This window comes from Myxocyprinus asiaticus, chromosome 38, assembly GCF_019703515.2.
Source record: "Myxocyprinus asiaticus isolate MX2 ecotype Aquarium Trade chromosome 38, UBuf_Myxa_2, whole genome shotgun sequence".
In the NCBI taxonomy this organism is placed as follows: domain Eukaryota; kingdom Metazoa; phylum Chordata; class Actinopteri; order Cypriniformes; family Catostomidae; genus Myxocyprinus; species Myxocyprinus asiaticus.
Window position 1 is genome coordinate 33,662,454 of NC_059381.1, and position 13,070 is coordinate 33,675,523.

At 43.9% G+C, this 13,070-nt stretch overlaps 1 protein-coding gene across 4 annotated transcripts in view; it reads left to right on the forward strand.

Annotated features, from left to right (window-relative positions):
• LOC127429346 (gamma-aminobutyric acid receptor subunit alpha-3-like) overlaps nt 1-13,070 on the forward strand; it is a 327,245-nt gene that overhangs the window by 41,163 nt on the left and 273,012 nt on the right. For all 4 annotated transcript variants that reach the window (XM_051678328.1, XM_051678324.1, XM_051678325.1 and 1 more), the window contains one exon: nt 10,140-10,246. In XM_051678328.1, coding sequence (XP_051534288.1) covers nt 10,161-10,246 — 86 coding nt within the window. In that variant the 5' untranslated portion in view covers nt 10,140-10,160. The remainder of the gene's footprint in view (nt 1-10,139; nt 10,247-13,070) is intronic.

Below are 13,070 nucleotides of genomic sequence, written 5' to 3' on the forward strand. Positions count from 1 at the left end.
AGGACTTGAAGGTTCTGCTGCTAACATCATGGTGCCAGATACCACAGGACACCTTCAGAGGATTTGTGGAGTCCATGCCTCGACGGGTCAGAGCTGTTTTGGCGGCACAAGGGGGACCTACACGATATTAAGCAGGTGGTTTTAATATTGTGGCTGATTGGTGTATAGTTTTTTTTATTTTTTTATTTTGTTTTATTAATTGGTGCTGATAGTAGCTTTTTGGAACTATCTGTTATCGGCAAAAATCTATGACAGTAATTGCAGATATTTTTTTTTTATTCCTCTGTGGCCGGCGCCGGAGGATTTTGCAGTTAACTGAAATCCATGCATGTCATGTGCATTTTTGTGTGGATGTGTTCTTCCCTTTATTTCCTACACTCCTGACACAGTGAACATTGCATCCTTTCATAAAGCTATATGTTTATATGTACACACTCCAATGATCTGGACTTTCAGAGACAAAAAATCCTGAAGATTTCAGATTATTCCCCGCTTCTCTTTGATATGCATTTATGAAATGAGTTTTAAGGTTTTAAATCACTGTGAATTTGAGATATTGTTGGTTATGCAGTTGTAACTCTCTTAGAGACAAGTTAATAAGAGCACTAACACAAACACAGCATTGCAGATTATGTTATAAGAACAGCAGCCTTCAGAATTTGCCATTTAGATGAACTGCTTTTAAATTATTTAATATCCACCATGCTAGCAATGCTCCTGAGGCCATGTGTATTTAATGGGCTTCAATTAGCCAGGCACTTATCAAACTACCTCCAGTGTGTGTGTGTGTGTGTGTGTGTGTGTGTGAACGTTTGGAGGACAGTGATGGACGGGCAAGCTAACAGCACAGCATTACTGACACAGCTTGCCATGTACGAAGTTGGTCAAGGTCTTTGACCTTTCGCTGATGCTTTGACAGTTTTCAGCAGCTAGACAACTCTCCATCGTCTGCTTGTTTTTACCAGACTTGTGAGTAGCTGCATCAGCCACTCTTTGGCATATGAACTTTTTTCTTTGCCCCTTATAACTTTGGCAGTGGTGTCCTAAAACACTGTAGGCAACTCTGCATAGGAAAACCTATGACACAAAGTAGGTCCACTTTTTATCCTTTAAACATTAAATAAGGGATTTAACTAAATGTCGAGGCATCTGTAAGTAACAGATTAAAAGTCAAAATTCAGTGACAATTTTGCCTGCTCGCCTGGCAAATTCACAATTTGTGAGAACTTTGTTTTCATTAGAGATCGACTGATGATTGATTTTACAGATTTTTCTTAACCAATATTGACACTTTTCTGCCTAATAGGTTATGAACAACTGACTGTAAAGAACAGAAAGGATGTTAAAAGACATAATCAATGAAAATAGAGTGCACGGATCTCATCTTTGATGGACATACATTATACAGAACAAATTTTCAGATTTACTTTCAAACACTTTTAAGCACTTTTCAACAAAACAGGTATTCCAGTTCTTAAATTTCTAAAATCTAATCACTTGAAGCACTTCAGCGACTTTGTGTGAACCTTGTAAATAGTGTAGTAAAAAGCGACAGAGAGATTTTGTTATTTTTGATTACATGGACAGAAAAGTGTTGCAAATTCAAAATATAGAATTTTGTGTGTATGTGGGTGTGTGTTTATATACAGTATGTTTAATAATAATGATTATTATTATATTAATATTATTAGTGCTCTCAGTCGATAATTTTTTAAATCCTGATTAATTGCATATTTTTTTCATAGTTAATCACGATTAACCACAGATTTTGAAAGTGCTGAAATTTGACTCCAAATATACTTCTTTTCCTGAAAAAAAAATGCATTTATTTCCTTCTTAGGAAAGAAAACAAAACGTCCTGGTTACTTTCGTAACCTCCTGATGTAGTGACACTGGGGGTCACTCTTGGGAGCCCCAAACACCTCTGCTTTTAGAAAAAAGGCCAATGGGAATTAGCGAGTGGAATTTGCATGCCACTCCCCCGGACATATGGGTATAAAAGGAGCTGGTATGCAACCACTCATTCAGGTTTTGTGCTGAGGAGCCGAGACAAGGTCCCGGCCATTTCAGTGGGTAGTTCAGTGATGTGGCAAGAGGGACACAACGTCTCGTTCCCTCCATCAGGGAACGGAGGTTAGGAAATTAACCAGGACATTCCCTATCTGTCACTCACTCGACGTTGTGTCGATGTAGTGACACTAGGGGTCCCTATACAAAACGCCACAACTAGCTGAACTGTGTTACGTGGACTGGCAGTGTGAGACGGGCAGACCGCTGTGTGCCTCGTAGCCAGCGCACCAGGCCGTCAAGTAACCTCCCCAACACTCTTATGAGCGTCGAACGGTCCTTCGGGAACAAGTCGACTGCCCAAAAAATAGGGACGTGGCCTCTTTCCCTCTTCTTTCTCCCCAAAAAGAGTGGAATTTGTTAACCAACTGGGGGCCATAAATGTCTATGTCGGGGGGGTGTCACTTCCAAAGGTCATGGGAACCTTGGGCACATAGCCCGGTCAGGGTCTCAGTATCACGTGAGAGGAACCCGGACTGAACTCCAGGCACGATTCACTGACAGAGAACTCCTGCAGGTCCCCTACCCTCTTGATGGAAGTGAGTGCAGTCAGGAGGGTAGTCTTCAAAGAGAGTGCCTTAAGCTCAACTGACTCCAGGGGCTCAAAGGGAGTTCCCCGTAGGCCCCGAAGGACTACAGAGAGGTCCCACGAGTGGATGAGGCGTGGTCTGGTGGGATTCAACCTCCTAGCGCCTCTCAGGAACCTGATGATCAAGTCGTGCTTCCCCAAATACTTACCATCCACTGCCTCGTGATGTGCCGAAATGGCGGCTACATACACCTTCAAGATGGAGGGGGACAGCCATTCCTCCAGCCTCTCCTGCAGGAAGGAAAGCATTGATCCGACTGTGCATCTCTGGGGGTCTTCGCGTCGGGAAGAACACCACTTAGCGAACAGACGCCACTTCAAGGCATACAGGCACCTCATAGAGGGAGCCCTAGCCTGAGTGATCGTGTCTACTGACAGACGTGGAAATTCCAGAGGTCTGGTCGCGGGTGCCAGATGGTGCCCCGTCCCTGAGAAAGAAGGTCCTTCCTCGGGAATTCGCCGGGGGGGCTGTCGCGATGAGCAGAGAACCACATCTGGGTGGGCCAGTAGGGTGCTACAAGGACGATCTGCTCCTTGTCCCCTGACCTTGCACATGGTCTGTGCAAGTAGCCTCACTGGGGGAAATGCGTATTTGCATAGTCCAGGGGGCCAGCTGTGCACCAGCGCGTCTATACCAAGGGGTGCCTCGGTCAGGGCATACCAAAGCGGGCAGTGGGAGGATTCCCGGGAAGCAAACAGGTCTACCAAATTGACTCCAAATCAGCTGGACCACCTGGGGGTGGAGTCTCCACTCTCCCTTGAGCGTAACCTGTCGTGACAGCGCGTCCGCTGCGGTGTTGAGGTCGCCCGGGATGTGAGTGGCTCGTAGCAACTTGAGGCACTGGTGACTCCAGAGGAGCAGACGGCGGGTGAGTTGTGTCATGCAATAGGAGTGTAGACCGCCTTGACGGTTGTTGTACACTTCTGTCACCGTGTTGTCTGTCCGGACAAACACGTGCTTGCCCTGAATCAACGGCTGGAACCTCTACAGGGCGAGCAGTACTGCCAACAACTCAAGGCAACTGATGTGCCAATGCAGCCGCGGGCCAGTCCAGGAGCCGGTGGCTGTGTGCCCATTGCATACGGCGCCCCAGCCCATCTTGGAGGCGTCCATCGTAACCACGATGCACCTGGAGACCTGCTCTAGGGGAACCCCTGCCCATAGAAATGCAAGGTTGGTCCAAGGGCTGAAGAGGCGGCAACAGATCGGCGTGATGACCACGTGATGTGTCCCGTGGTGCCATGCCCATCTTGGGATTCGAGTCTGAAGCCAGTGCCGAAGTGGTCTCATATACATCAACCCGAGCGGTGTGGCAACCGCTGAGGATGCCATATGCCCCAGGAGCCTCTGAAAAAGTTTCAGTGGAACCACTGTCTTCTGTCTGAACGCCTTCAGACAGTTCAGCACCGACTGTGGGCACTTGTTTGTGAGGTGCGCCGTCATTGAGACTGAGTTCAACTCCAAGCCGAGAAAAGAGATGCTCTGAACCGGGGAGAGCTTGCTGTTTTCCCAGTTGACCCAAAGCCCCAGTCAGCTGAGGTGCATGAGCACCAGGTCCCTGTGTGCACACAACACATCCCGAGAGTGAGCTAGGATTAGCCAGTCGTTGAGATAATTGAGGATGCAGACACCCACTTCCCTTAGCGGGGCAAGGGCTGCATCTGCGACCTTCGTGAAGACGCGAGGGGACAAGGACAGGCCGACGGGGAGGACCTTGTACTGGTACACCCGGCCCTCGAAAGCAAACCACAGGAAGGGTCTGTGTTGAGGAAAGACCGAGACGTGGAAGTACACGTCCTTCAGGTCTACCGCCGCAAACAAATCTTGATGCCAGATGCTCACTAAATGCGCATCAGCATCTTGAACGGGAGTCTAAACAAGTCTCGGTTCAGTACTTGCAGGTCCAAGATTGGCCGCAACCCACCGCCTTTCTTTGGTACAATGAAATAGGGGCTGTAAAACCCTTTCTTCATCTCAGCCGGAGGGACAGGCTCTATTGCACCCTTCCGTAGAAGGGTAGCGATCTCTGCATGCAAGGTAGCGGCGTTCTCGCCCTTCACCGAGGTGAAGCGGATGCCGCTGAACCTGGGGGGGTGTCTGACGAACTGCATCGCGTCACTGAGTCGGACGGTTGACGCCCTTGGTGACGAGCAGATGGGGTGCGGGGTCTTGAGCCAGGGCAGGATGTGTTGAATGGCCTCCGTCTGCTGCTGGGCAAAGTCCTCGACGGTGTCCCCGAACAGGCCAACCTGGGAGATGGGGGTGTCAAGGAACCGTGCCTTGTCAGCCTCTCTCATGTCGACCAGGTTGAGTCAAAGATGGTGTTCCTGGACCACCAGGGTGGACATCGCTTGCCTGAGAGACCGTGCCGTGACCTTCGTCACCCGGAGAGCGAGGTTGGTCGCCAAATGCAGTTCCTGCATCAATCCCGGGTCAGAACTACCCTCGTGAAGAAAGGAACCTGGGCGGGGCATGGCCGTGAGCGGCGCTCTGGGCCCAGGAACCAATCATCGAGCTGCGAGGGTTCAGGGGAGAGTGGAGGGTTCCACTCTAGCCCGACGCTCCTGGCTGCCCAGGAAAGCATGTCCGTCATCTCCACGTTGGCCTGAGACTGGGCGACCACACCCAAAGGGGGAAGCCCAGTCGAGGCCTCCGCGTCAGAGTGGACGAGCCCGCTCTCCGATGCTGCGCTCGATAGCTTATCTTTCTGGGCCCCGAATAAGAGGTCGAACTCACCCTGAGACGAGCCGGCAGTCTCATCTGAGAGCCCGACCTGGGCAAGCGAGCATGCTGAGGAATGGGAGGTCCGTGGGGGGTTACCTGGTGGAGGTGGTCCCATTTGAGTCCCCAAATCGCCCCCAGTGCTAACCGACGCAGCCTCATTCCCGTAGGTAGAAGAACCGAGGCGGGGAGCCACTGGAGTGGCTTGCTTTCTTACGAAGGCAAGCTGTGACCGCAACGTTGCCATGGTCATGTTCTCGCAATGAGGACAAGACCCATCCATGAACGAAGTCTCCGCGTGGGCAACACCCAGACACTTCTGATCGCTCGTGGCCGTCAGAATCGGCAAGATATCGACCGCAACCAGGAATAACACACAAGCTGAAAGGCATCTTTATAAAGATGTTCCGTGTGTCCCGCTCTTTTAGAATTGAAAATACACTCTTTTAGAATATACTCTTTTTTTTTTTTTCTTCTGCCGAAGCACCCTGGCGTTCTCTGCACTCCACAGGTGCAGAGGGGGAGAAGCCGCTGAAATGCGGCATAAATGCAGCAGATGAGGTGAATGAACTTGGCGGATGAATTCAGCTCAATGAACAGAACCGATTGGCTCCGAAGAGAAAATCCGAATGAGTGGTTGCATACCAGCTCCTTTTATACCTGTATGTCCAGGGGAGTGGCATGTGAATCCACTCGCCAATTCCCATTGGCCTTTTTTCAAAAAGCAGAGGTGTTTGGGGCTCCCAAGAATGACCCCTAGTGTCACTAAATCGACACAACGTCGAGTGAGTGACCAGATATGGAACAATATGTAAAAATATCATGATTTATTAACATTTTCCAAACAAAGCCTTCCGCAGTACAAAAACAGAAATGCACTAAAATAGTACCAATTCAAATTGCATTAAACGTATCCCAAAGTCTAAGTGGGAGTTTGACAAATTGAAAGAACTAGTCCCCCCGATAGTTTGCATATTCATTGCAATGGGCATTAAATCTGTTAAACTCTCATCCTCCACAATATTAATCAGCTAGCAGACTGTGGCTATCCACTTTGTTACAGCAATCGTGAAGCCGCATTCATGATTCATGTCAGGGTGTCAACGCCAGCATTAAGCGCTGCCATAAACTCCACATGAAAAGCGCTTGCAGACAAAAAACATCTCATTCTGCATTTTGGTGATAGTTAAGACTTGGTGTGCTTTTGTGGTAAGGTAATTAAAATGCACCTTAATACTTCATATGAAATCAAAGAGTGAACGGGTGTGATGTAATTTCGAACAAAATATGGCCAAAAAGAAGTTGTTTTTGCATTCATTTCGGTGGTTCGTAATCTTGCCGGGGCGAACTTTTAGCAAAACTTCTTACCGGCTGCTAAACACACTTCTTACTGCCATTGTCCACGCCATCAGTAGGTGTGACCTGGAACTCCACCTACATTGAAGCCATCTGTACGATCGCACGCGTAGGTGATTCACTGACACTGAATCACTGCTGTGTGTTTGTGGTGTCAGTGTAGTGACTGTGGGTGGACACATCGCAAAGGTTCCATCCTTCCAACCAGTGTTTATGCTGGTTTATGCTGTATTAACAGTAAATGCATTAATCGTGATTAAGAAAAATGAAAGTGTTAAATTTTTTTTAAATATCGTATGAGTTAACACATTAATAAACAGCTATATATTCATAAACTAGGGGGCCTAGGTAGCTCAGTGGTAAAGACGCTGACTACCACCACTGCAGTTCGAATCCCAGTGCGTGCTGAGTGACTCCAGCCAGGTCTCCTAAGCAACAAAATTGGCCCGGTTGCTAGGGAGGGTAGAGTCACATGGGGTAACCTCCTCGTGATTGCCATAATGTGGTTCGCTCTCAGTGGGGTGAGTGGTGAGTCGTGCGTAGATGCCGCAGTGGATGGCGTGGGCCTCCACACGTGCTATGTCTCCATGGTAACGCGCTCAACGAGCCACGTGATAAGATGCTTAAATAAGATCAAGGGTTGACTGTCTCAGATACGGAGGCAGCTGAGATTCGTCCTCCGCCACCTGGATTGAGGCGAGTCACTACGCCACCACAAGGACTTAGAGCAAATGGGGAATTGGACATTCCAAATTGGAAGAAAAAGGGGAGAAAATCCAAAACAAATGAAAAATAAAATAAATATTCATAAACTAATGTTTTTATTGTTGTAGTGAATTTTTTTTTTTAGTTATCATTGTGCAAAAAACATAAATTAGACAATTGTAAAAACTGGTTATGGGGTGTAAAAAAATCAATATAAGTTGGAGCAGCAGCACTCGAAAACATACAGTATATGTAGAAAAGGAGGAACTGCCCATCTTCAATGTTTCTTGTGTTGCCTGCATTGTGAACTTGAAAATTGAGTATGGACATTCTGCTAAACAACTCCTTGTGTGTTCCACAGAAGAAAAAATGACAAGTCTGACAAGTGACGAGGGAATTTTCATTTCATTTTAATAAATGGTCAACAGGCAATGACACAGCAAGAAAAACAAGTGGGGAAATTTCTTCCGTGCTGTACTTATAAAAAATGCACTTACCTCTTTGCCTCTACTGAGATCCAAGTGTGTCGCTTTTTCCCAAAATGCTCACTTGGTCTCGTAGATGGAACATGATGTGTAAGGGTGCTATAGCCTTGAGGAAAGAAAGGCTGATCAATAGGGTAGATGAAGGACTTATTTACCATGCTACCCTTGTGCTTCTGCTGTTCATTTGTTCTGCTGTGTATGTCTGGCAGTAAACAATACAATCTAGAAAGACAGTGCCACAAAGCCCACAAGCACCTTGAAGCCTAATGTATTTTCACCTTTTAATTTAAGATAAGCCACAGAAGTGGGCCAACGTGGGATGCCAGTGTGGGCAATATCTAATTTCTTCCTTGTTGGTGATCATAGAACGGTCAAAGGTGCTTTCTTGAATCAATGTGTGTGAGTGTATGCACAAGTCTGTGTGTTTCAATAATCCTTTGAAATGTATTCAGTTTACAGAATAGAAACTAGAAACAGCAATAACGGCTCCTCAGAATACAATTGCTTACTGCAGATTATTTCTTAAAAAAATGACTTTGTGGAGTTCAAATGTGGCTTTGTTTTTGAATCTTTGCAAATAGATTGAGGTCCACTTGTAATTTCTCTTTGCACTTAGTGAAATTCTAATGTAGCCTGCATTTAAATGTTTGTTTTAATCTTACTCTCATTATATTACAAGAGAAAAACACATTCAAGCCTCTATCAGAGGCATGCTTGCCCCCAGCAGCTGTAAATAAAGATCCCTAAAAAAGTTAACAGAAAATTTGACCGCAAGGCTTGACTCAATTTCTCTGCAGTACCGCTCTGCACAGTAGGTTCCAGCAAGCACTTGTCACAAACAGGTTACACTCTCAAACACTGGCACATCAATGCATAAGACATATGATGTGTCCACATCAAGGGCAAACATCAGAGTTGCAGGACATCTTTCGTATTTGACACTTCAGGAGATGCATTGTCATCGCAATATTTAGATATTTTTCAGCCTATTGACGATGTTTAACACATATTCTCGACAATTATGTATTTGCTCTGAAATAGCATTACATTTATTTATTTTTTAATCAGAAGAACCTTTATTTCATTCAAAATGTTTAATGCATAAAGTCAAAATTTTGCTAAAAATAATGTTTGTTTGTTTTTTTTTTCCACTAAATCAACACAAGGATGAATGATATTTAATACAAATTACATTATAAATTATAAAAGTTATTAATTATTTAATAAATTAATAACAAAAATTATAGTAACATAAAAATAAAATAAACTATAAAAAAATAATAAAATTAAAATAGAATAAACTTTTATAAAATTTCCATCTAAATGCACCAATTCAAGAATACAGAAATAAAAAGAAATATTTCCGTACACTTTTTTTTTTTTTTTGTGTGTGTGCAAAAACTTACAACTTCAATAACTTATTATTATTATTATTATATATATTTTTTGGAATCCTGTTGAATATGATCATATTCAACAATTATTATTGTGGGACCCAGACAAGTTATTATTATAATATAATACTGAATTATTATTATTATTATTATTATTATTATATATATATATATATATATATATATATATATATATATATATATATATATATATATATATATATATTTCTGTACATTACTTCACTTTCCTCTGGCACTTTTATTTTGACAGAAAACTGAAAGTGTATTGAGTATTTGCAGTGAGTAGCTGTTTACAATGTTTCTCATTACTGGTGATCATCTGGTGAGACACTGTCATCTTCTCCTTTTTTGTGATATTGTGTCGTGTTTTTAGATTTGTATAATAATCTGTAGTTGGTACAAATATTTGGAATTGTGAGAATTTGTGAATCTGCAGCACTTTGCTTTCACAATGCACAGGAACTGCCCTGAGATTGCTGAAAACAGCGTATCACAAGCTCTGCGCGTGAACACAGAACAACGCGTCAATGGCTATTGCTTAATTTTATATCTTCAGCAAGATCATTGCGTTAATATCATGAATATATAATATTTGGCCCAGCTCTACAAAAGCGTGCATGCCATATTTTCCAAGTAGGAGGGAAAGCAACTTGGATCCATGTGTTCAAGAAATGCAAATGTGTCACCTGCCGCACGTGGAAGGTTTTGTCAACAAAACAGTCACCGATTAATCTTGAAATGGTGTCTAACACTTTGTTAATTTGCTTGTTCTCACCCTCCTTCCTCTCATCTCTCTGCAGGCTTCCTTGGCTCAGAGTGATATGGCTGGCGCCCTACACAAGTTTGCACCATGCATTCCCTGCATGTGGATCTTTCTCATGCTTTTCGACCCAAGCTTGCAAAACGGGTAGGATGACTCATCAACCCTCCCCATCTTGTTGCGCTCTCTGCCTTCTCTCTTTCCCCCATGTTTCAGGATCCAGGGATGCATTGCAGCTAATATGTTCATTAATACGGTTTTATTACTGTAGCAGGGGCTTTACAATCTGTAAAATGTCATGGAGCCCACCGTAGCTGGGTGTAAAACGCTTGCATCAACTGCCATGAATTGGATTTTCAGCAGTGGAGCAGGCTTGCTTAGAAGAGTGACTCAATAAACCTGGAAAGAAACTGATGGCAGATGAACCTGAGGGACGCCGACACCGGTTTAGCCTAGATTGCGTTGCAGTGATGCCAGTTGGCTTTTGTTGCTCATTATCTCACTTGTACATGTCATAATTGTGAGGCTACATCCAGACTGGGATTTAAGGTAAAAAGGGATTTTGAGCTTGTGATCAATGTTAAGTGCCAGAGTTGTTGGTCTTCTAAGGCCAGGAACATGCTTTATCCAAGGATGAGTACACAGATGCAAGTGCCTGGCCAACACTTTGCAAATGCGCAGTCCGCATTAACATACATAACATGCGTTCTTTTGTTGCTGTAGCGGTTATAAACCTCGGTACTCAAGGGTGCGATAGAGTTACCTTCAAAAGTTTGTTCTATCTGTGTTTTTTTTTCTTTCTCCTAACAACACAATTTTGACCAGGTGCAACTTATATTCAAGTGCAACTTTATTTGTAGAAAATACAGTACCTGAATAATAACACATCCAGATTTAACAGCCATCACAGCCATATTTAAATCGCGCTGATAGCCTGACAGATGTTGCATACGGCAAGCATTAAGACCCAGGAGTCGCCGACTTTCATTCAGCTGCCCAGCATGTCAAGTTGCTCCATGAAGTCTACCTGAAGATCGACACATTGTATCACATTGTATTTGGGCTTGTTTTAATCAGGGGCATCTCCTTTAAGTAATCGTTATTCATATTTTGTTTGTTTCATGAATAAAAAGTGACAAATATGCTAAGCCAGATCTGTTTATAACATATTTATGTCTCTGTGTGACTGTTCATTCCAATAAACACCTTTTAGTCTGTGAGTGAAACAATAGGCTTGTTGTTTTCTAATAATTTCACATCTTTCCAAGAGTTGGCATGACTGAATGTAGGTATGACATACTGATAGAATATTGTCTTGGCGGACAGTTATGCTGCTACTACTGCTGCTGTAGAGCAAGTACAAAGACTTGCTTCTGCTAGAAAAACACATACATATGGAATTAGCATGTGGACATGCTACTGCTGCTGCACAATGAGACAAAATGCAATACATACTGCATTGAGCATGTGTTACATTCTGCTGCACAAATAGACATAATTAAACCCCTAACAAAGAAGGGACGTAGCACAAACGCATAACATATAAACACAATACACAAACCCCCCAGTGAAGCAGATCTATCGCCAAGATGTATGTACTGCTGCTGCTCCGAAGAGCCATGTGCACAGAATGTATGCTAGCTAGGTGTGTCTAGGCCACAGGCCAAATGGTGTAACGTGAATGAACATAATTTTTATATGTGCCCCGGCCTGCTTAGCCGAATAGCTTAAATGCTAGTGACCTACCACATAATGTGTACCTGAGCTAGCAAAGCCTTGAGATTATTTAACTAGTGACTTAAACTAGCTATGTGTGGATTTATTTAATCCAATGACCTAAGATAGCAATGTGTGCCAGCCAGATATGGCTAAGGCCTACCCTATTAAGATGCGATTCTATGTGTCATGGCCAAAGCAGACCTTACCGTACAACCTAATAGAAGGAACCCCCAGCAAACCACCTGAGAAAATTGCATTTTCAGAGAAAAAAACAATCGTAGCACGCTGCAGAGAAACCAGCTTAACTGCAAAACTGACTCATTTAAATAAAAGACAAGGAGTGAGATGCAAGATGATAGGCTACCTGTTAACAAGCCAGAGAACCAATTAGCTTACACCATGCAAGTCAATTGGCTTAACATGTCACATGTGAGTGAGCCGATTTTCTAACAGATAACAAGTCAAACAACTTATCAGCTTGTGCCACATAGAGTTGCATGGCTGAACTTTGGTCATTCATGCTAACAACTGCCGATCAAGTATATTTCTGAAATTTGTAACCTTATTTGCTAAGCACTAATTGTACGGTTCACTAACTGTATATTTGTTTTACTGTGTAAGCATATGAAACAGATCAATTACATATAAATTCTATAAGTTAATCACATTTTTTTTTCCCAAATTCTCCCCAATTTGGAATGCCCAATTCCCAATGCGCTCCAAGCCCTCGTGGTGGCGTAGTGACTCGCCTCAATCTGGGTGGCAGAGGATGAATCTCAGTTGCCTCCGCGTCTGAGACCGTCAATCCATGCATCTTATCACGTGGCTTGTTGAGTGAATTAACTTGGAGACATAGCGCATGTGAAGGCTTCACGCTATTCTCCGCGGCATCCACGCACAACTCACCATGCGCCCCACCGAGAGCGAGAACCACATTATAGCGACGATGAGGAGGTTACCCCATGTGACTCTACCCTCCCTAGCAACTGGGCCAGTTTGGTTACTTAGGAGACCTGGCTGGAGTCACTGAGCTACCCACGCCCCCAATAAATCACGTTTGACCATAAGTCGTAGGACCTTTTTGTAAAAATAACAAAACAAAATAAAAAACATCTGGATAATACGGTACGTTTTTATGCATACTTGTGTTATGAATTGTGGTCTAACACAATATGGAATGTAACTATGCATGTAATTGAGCTTACACAGCTAGAAGCGTCTGTGTTCACATAATTTTATAACTAAAGAAATA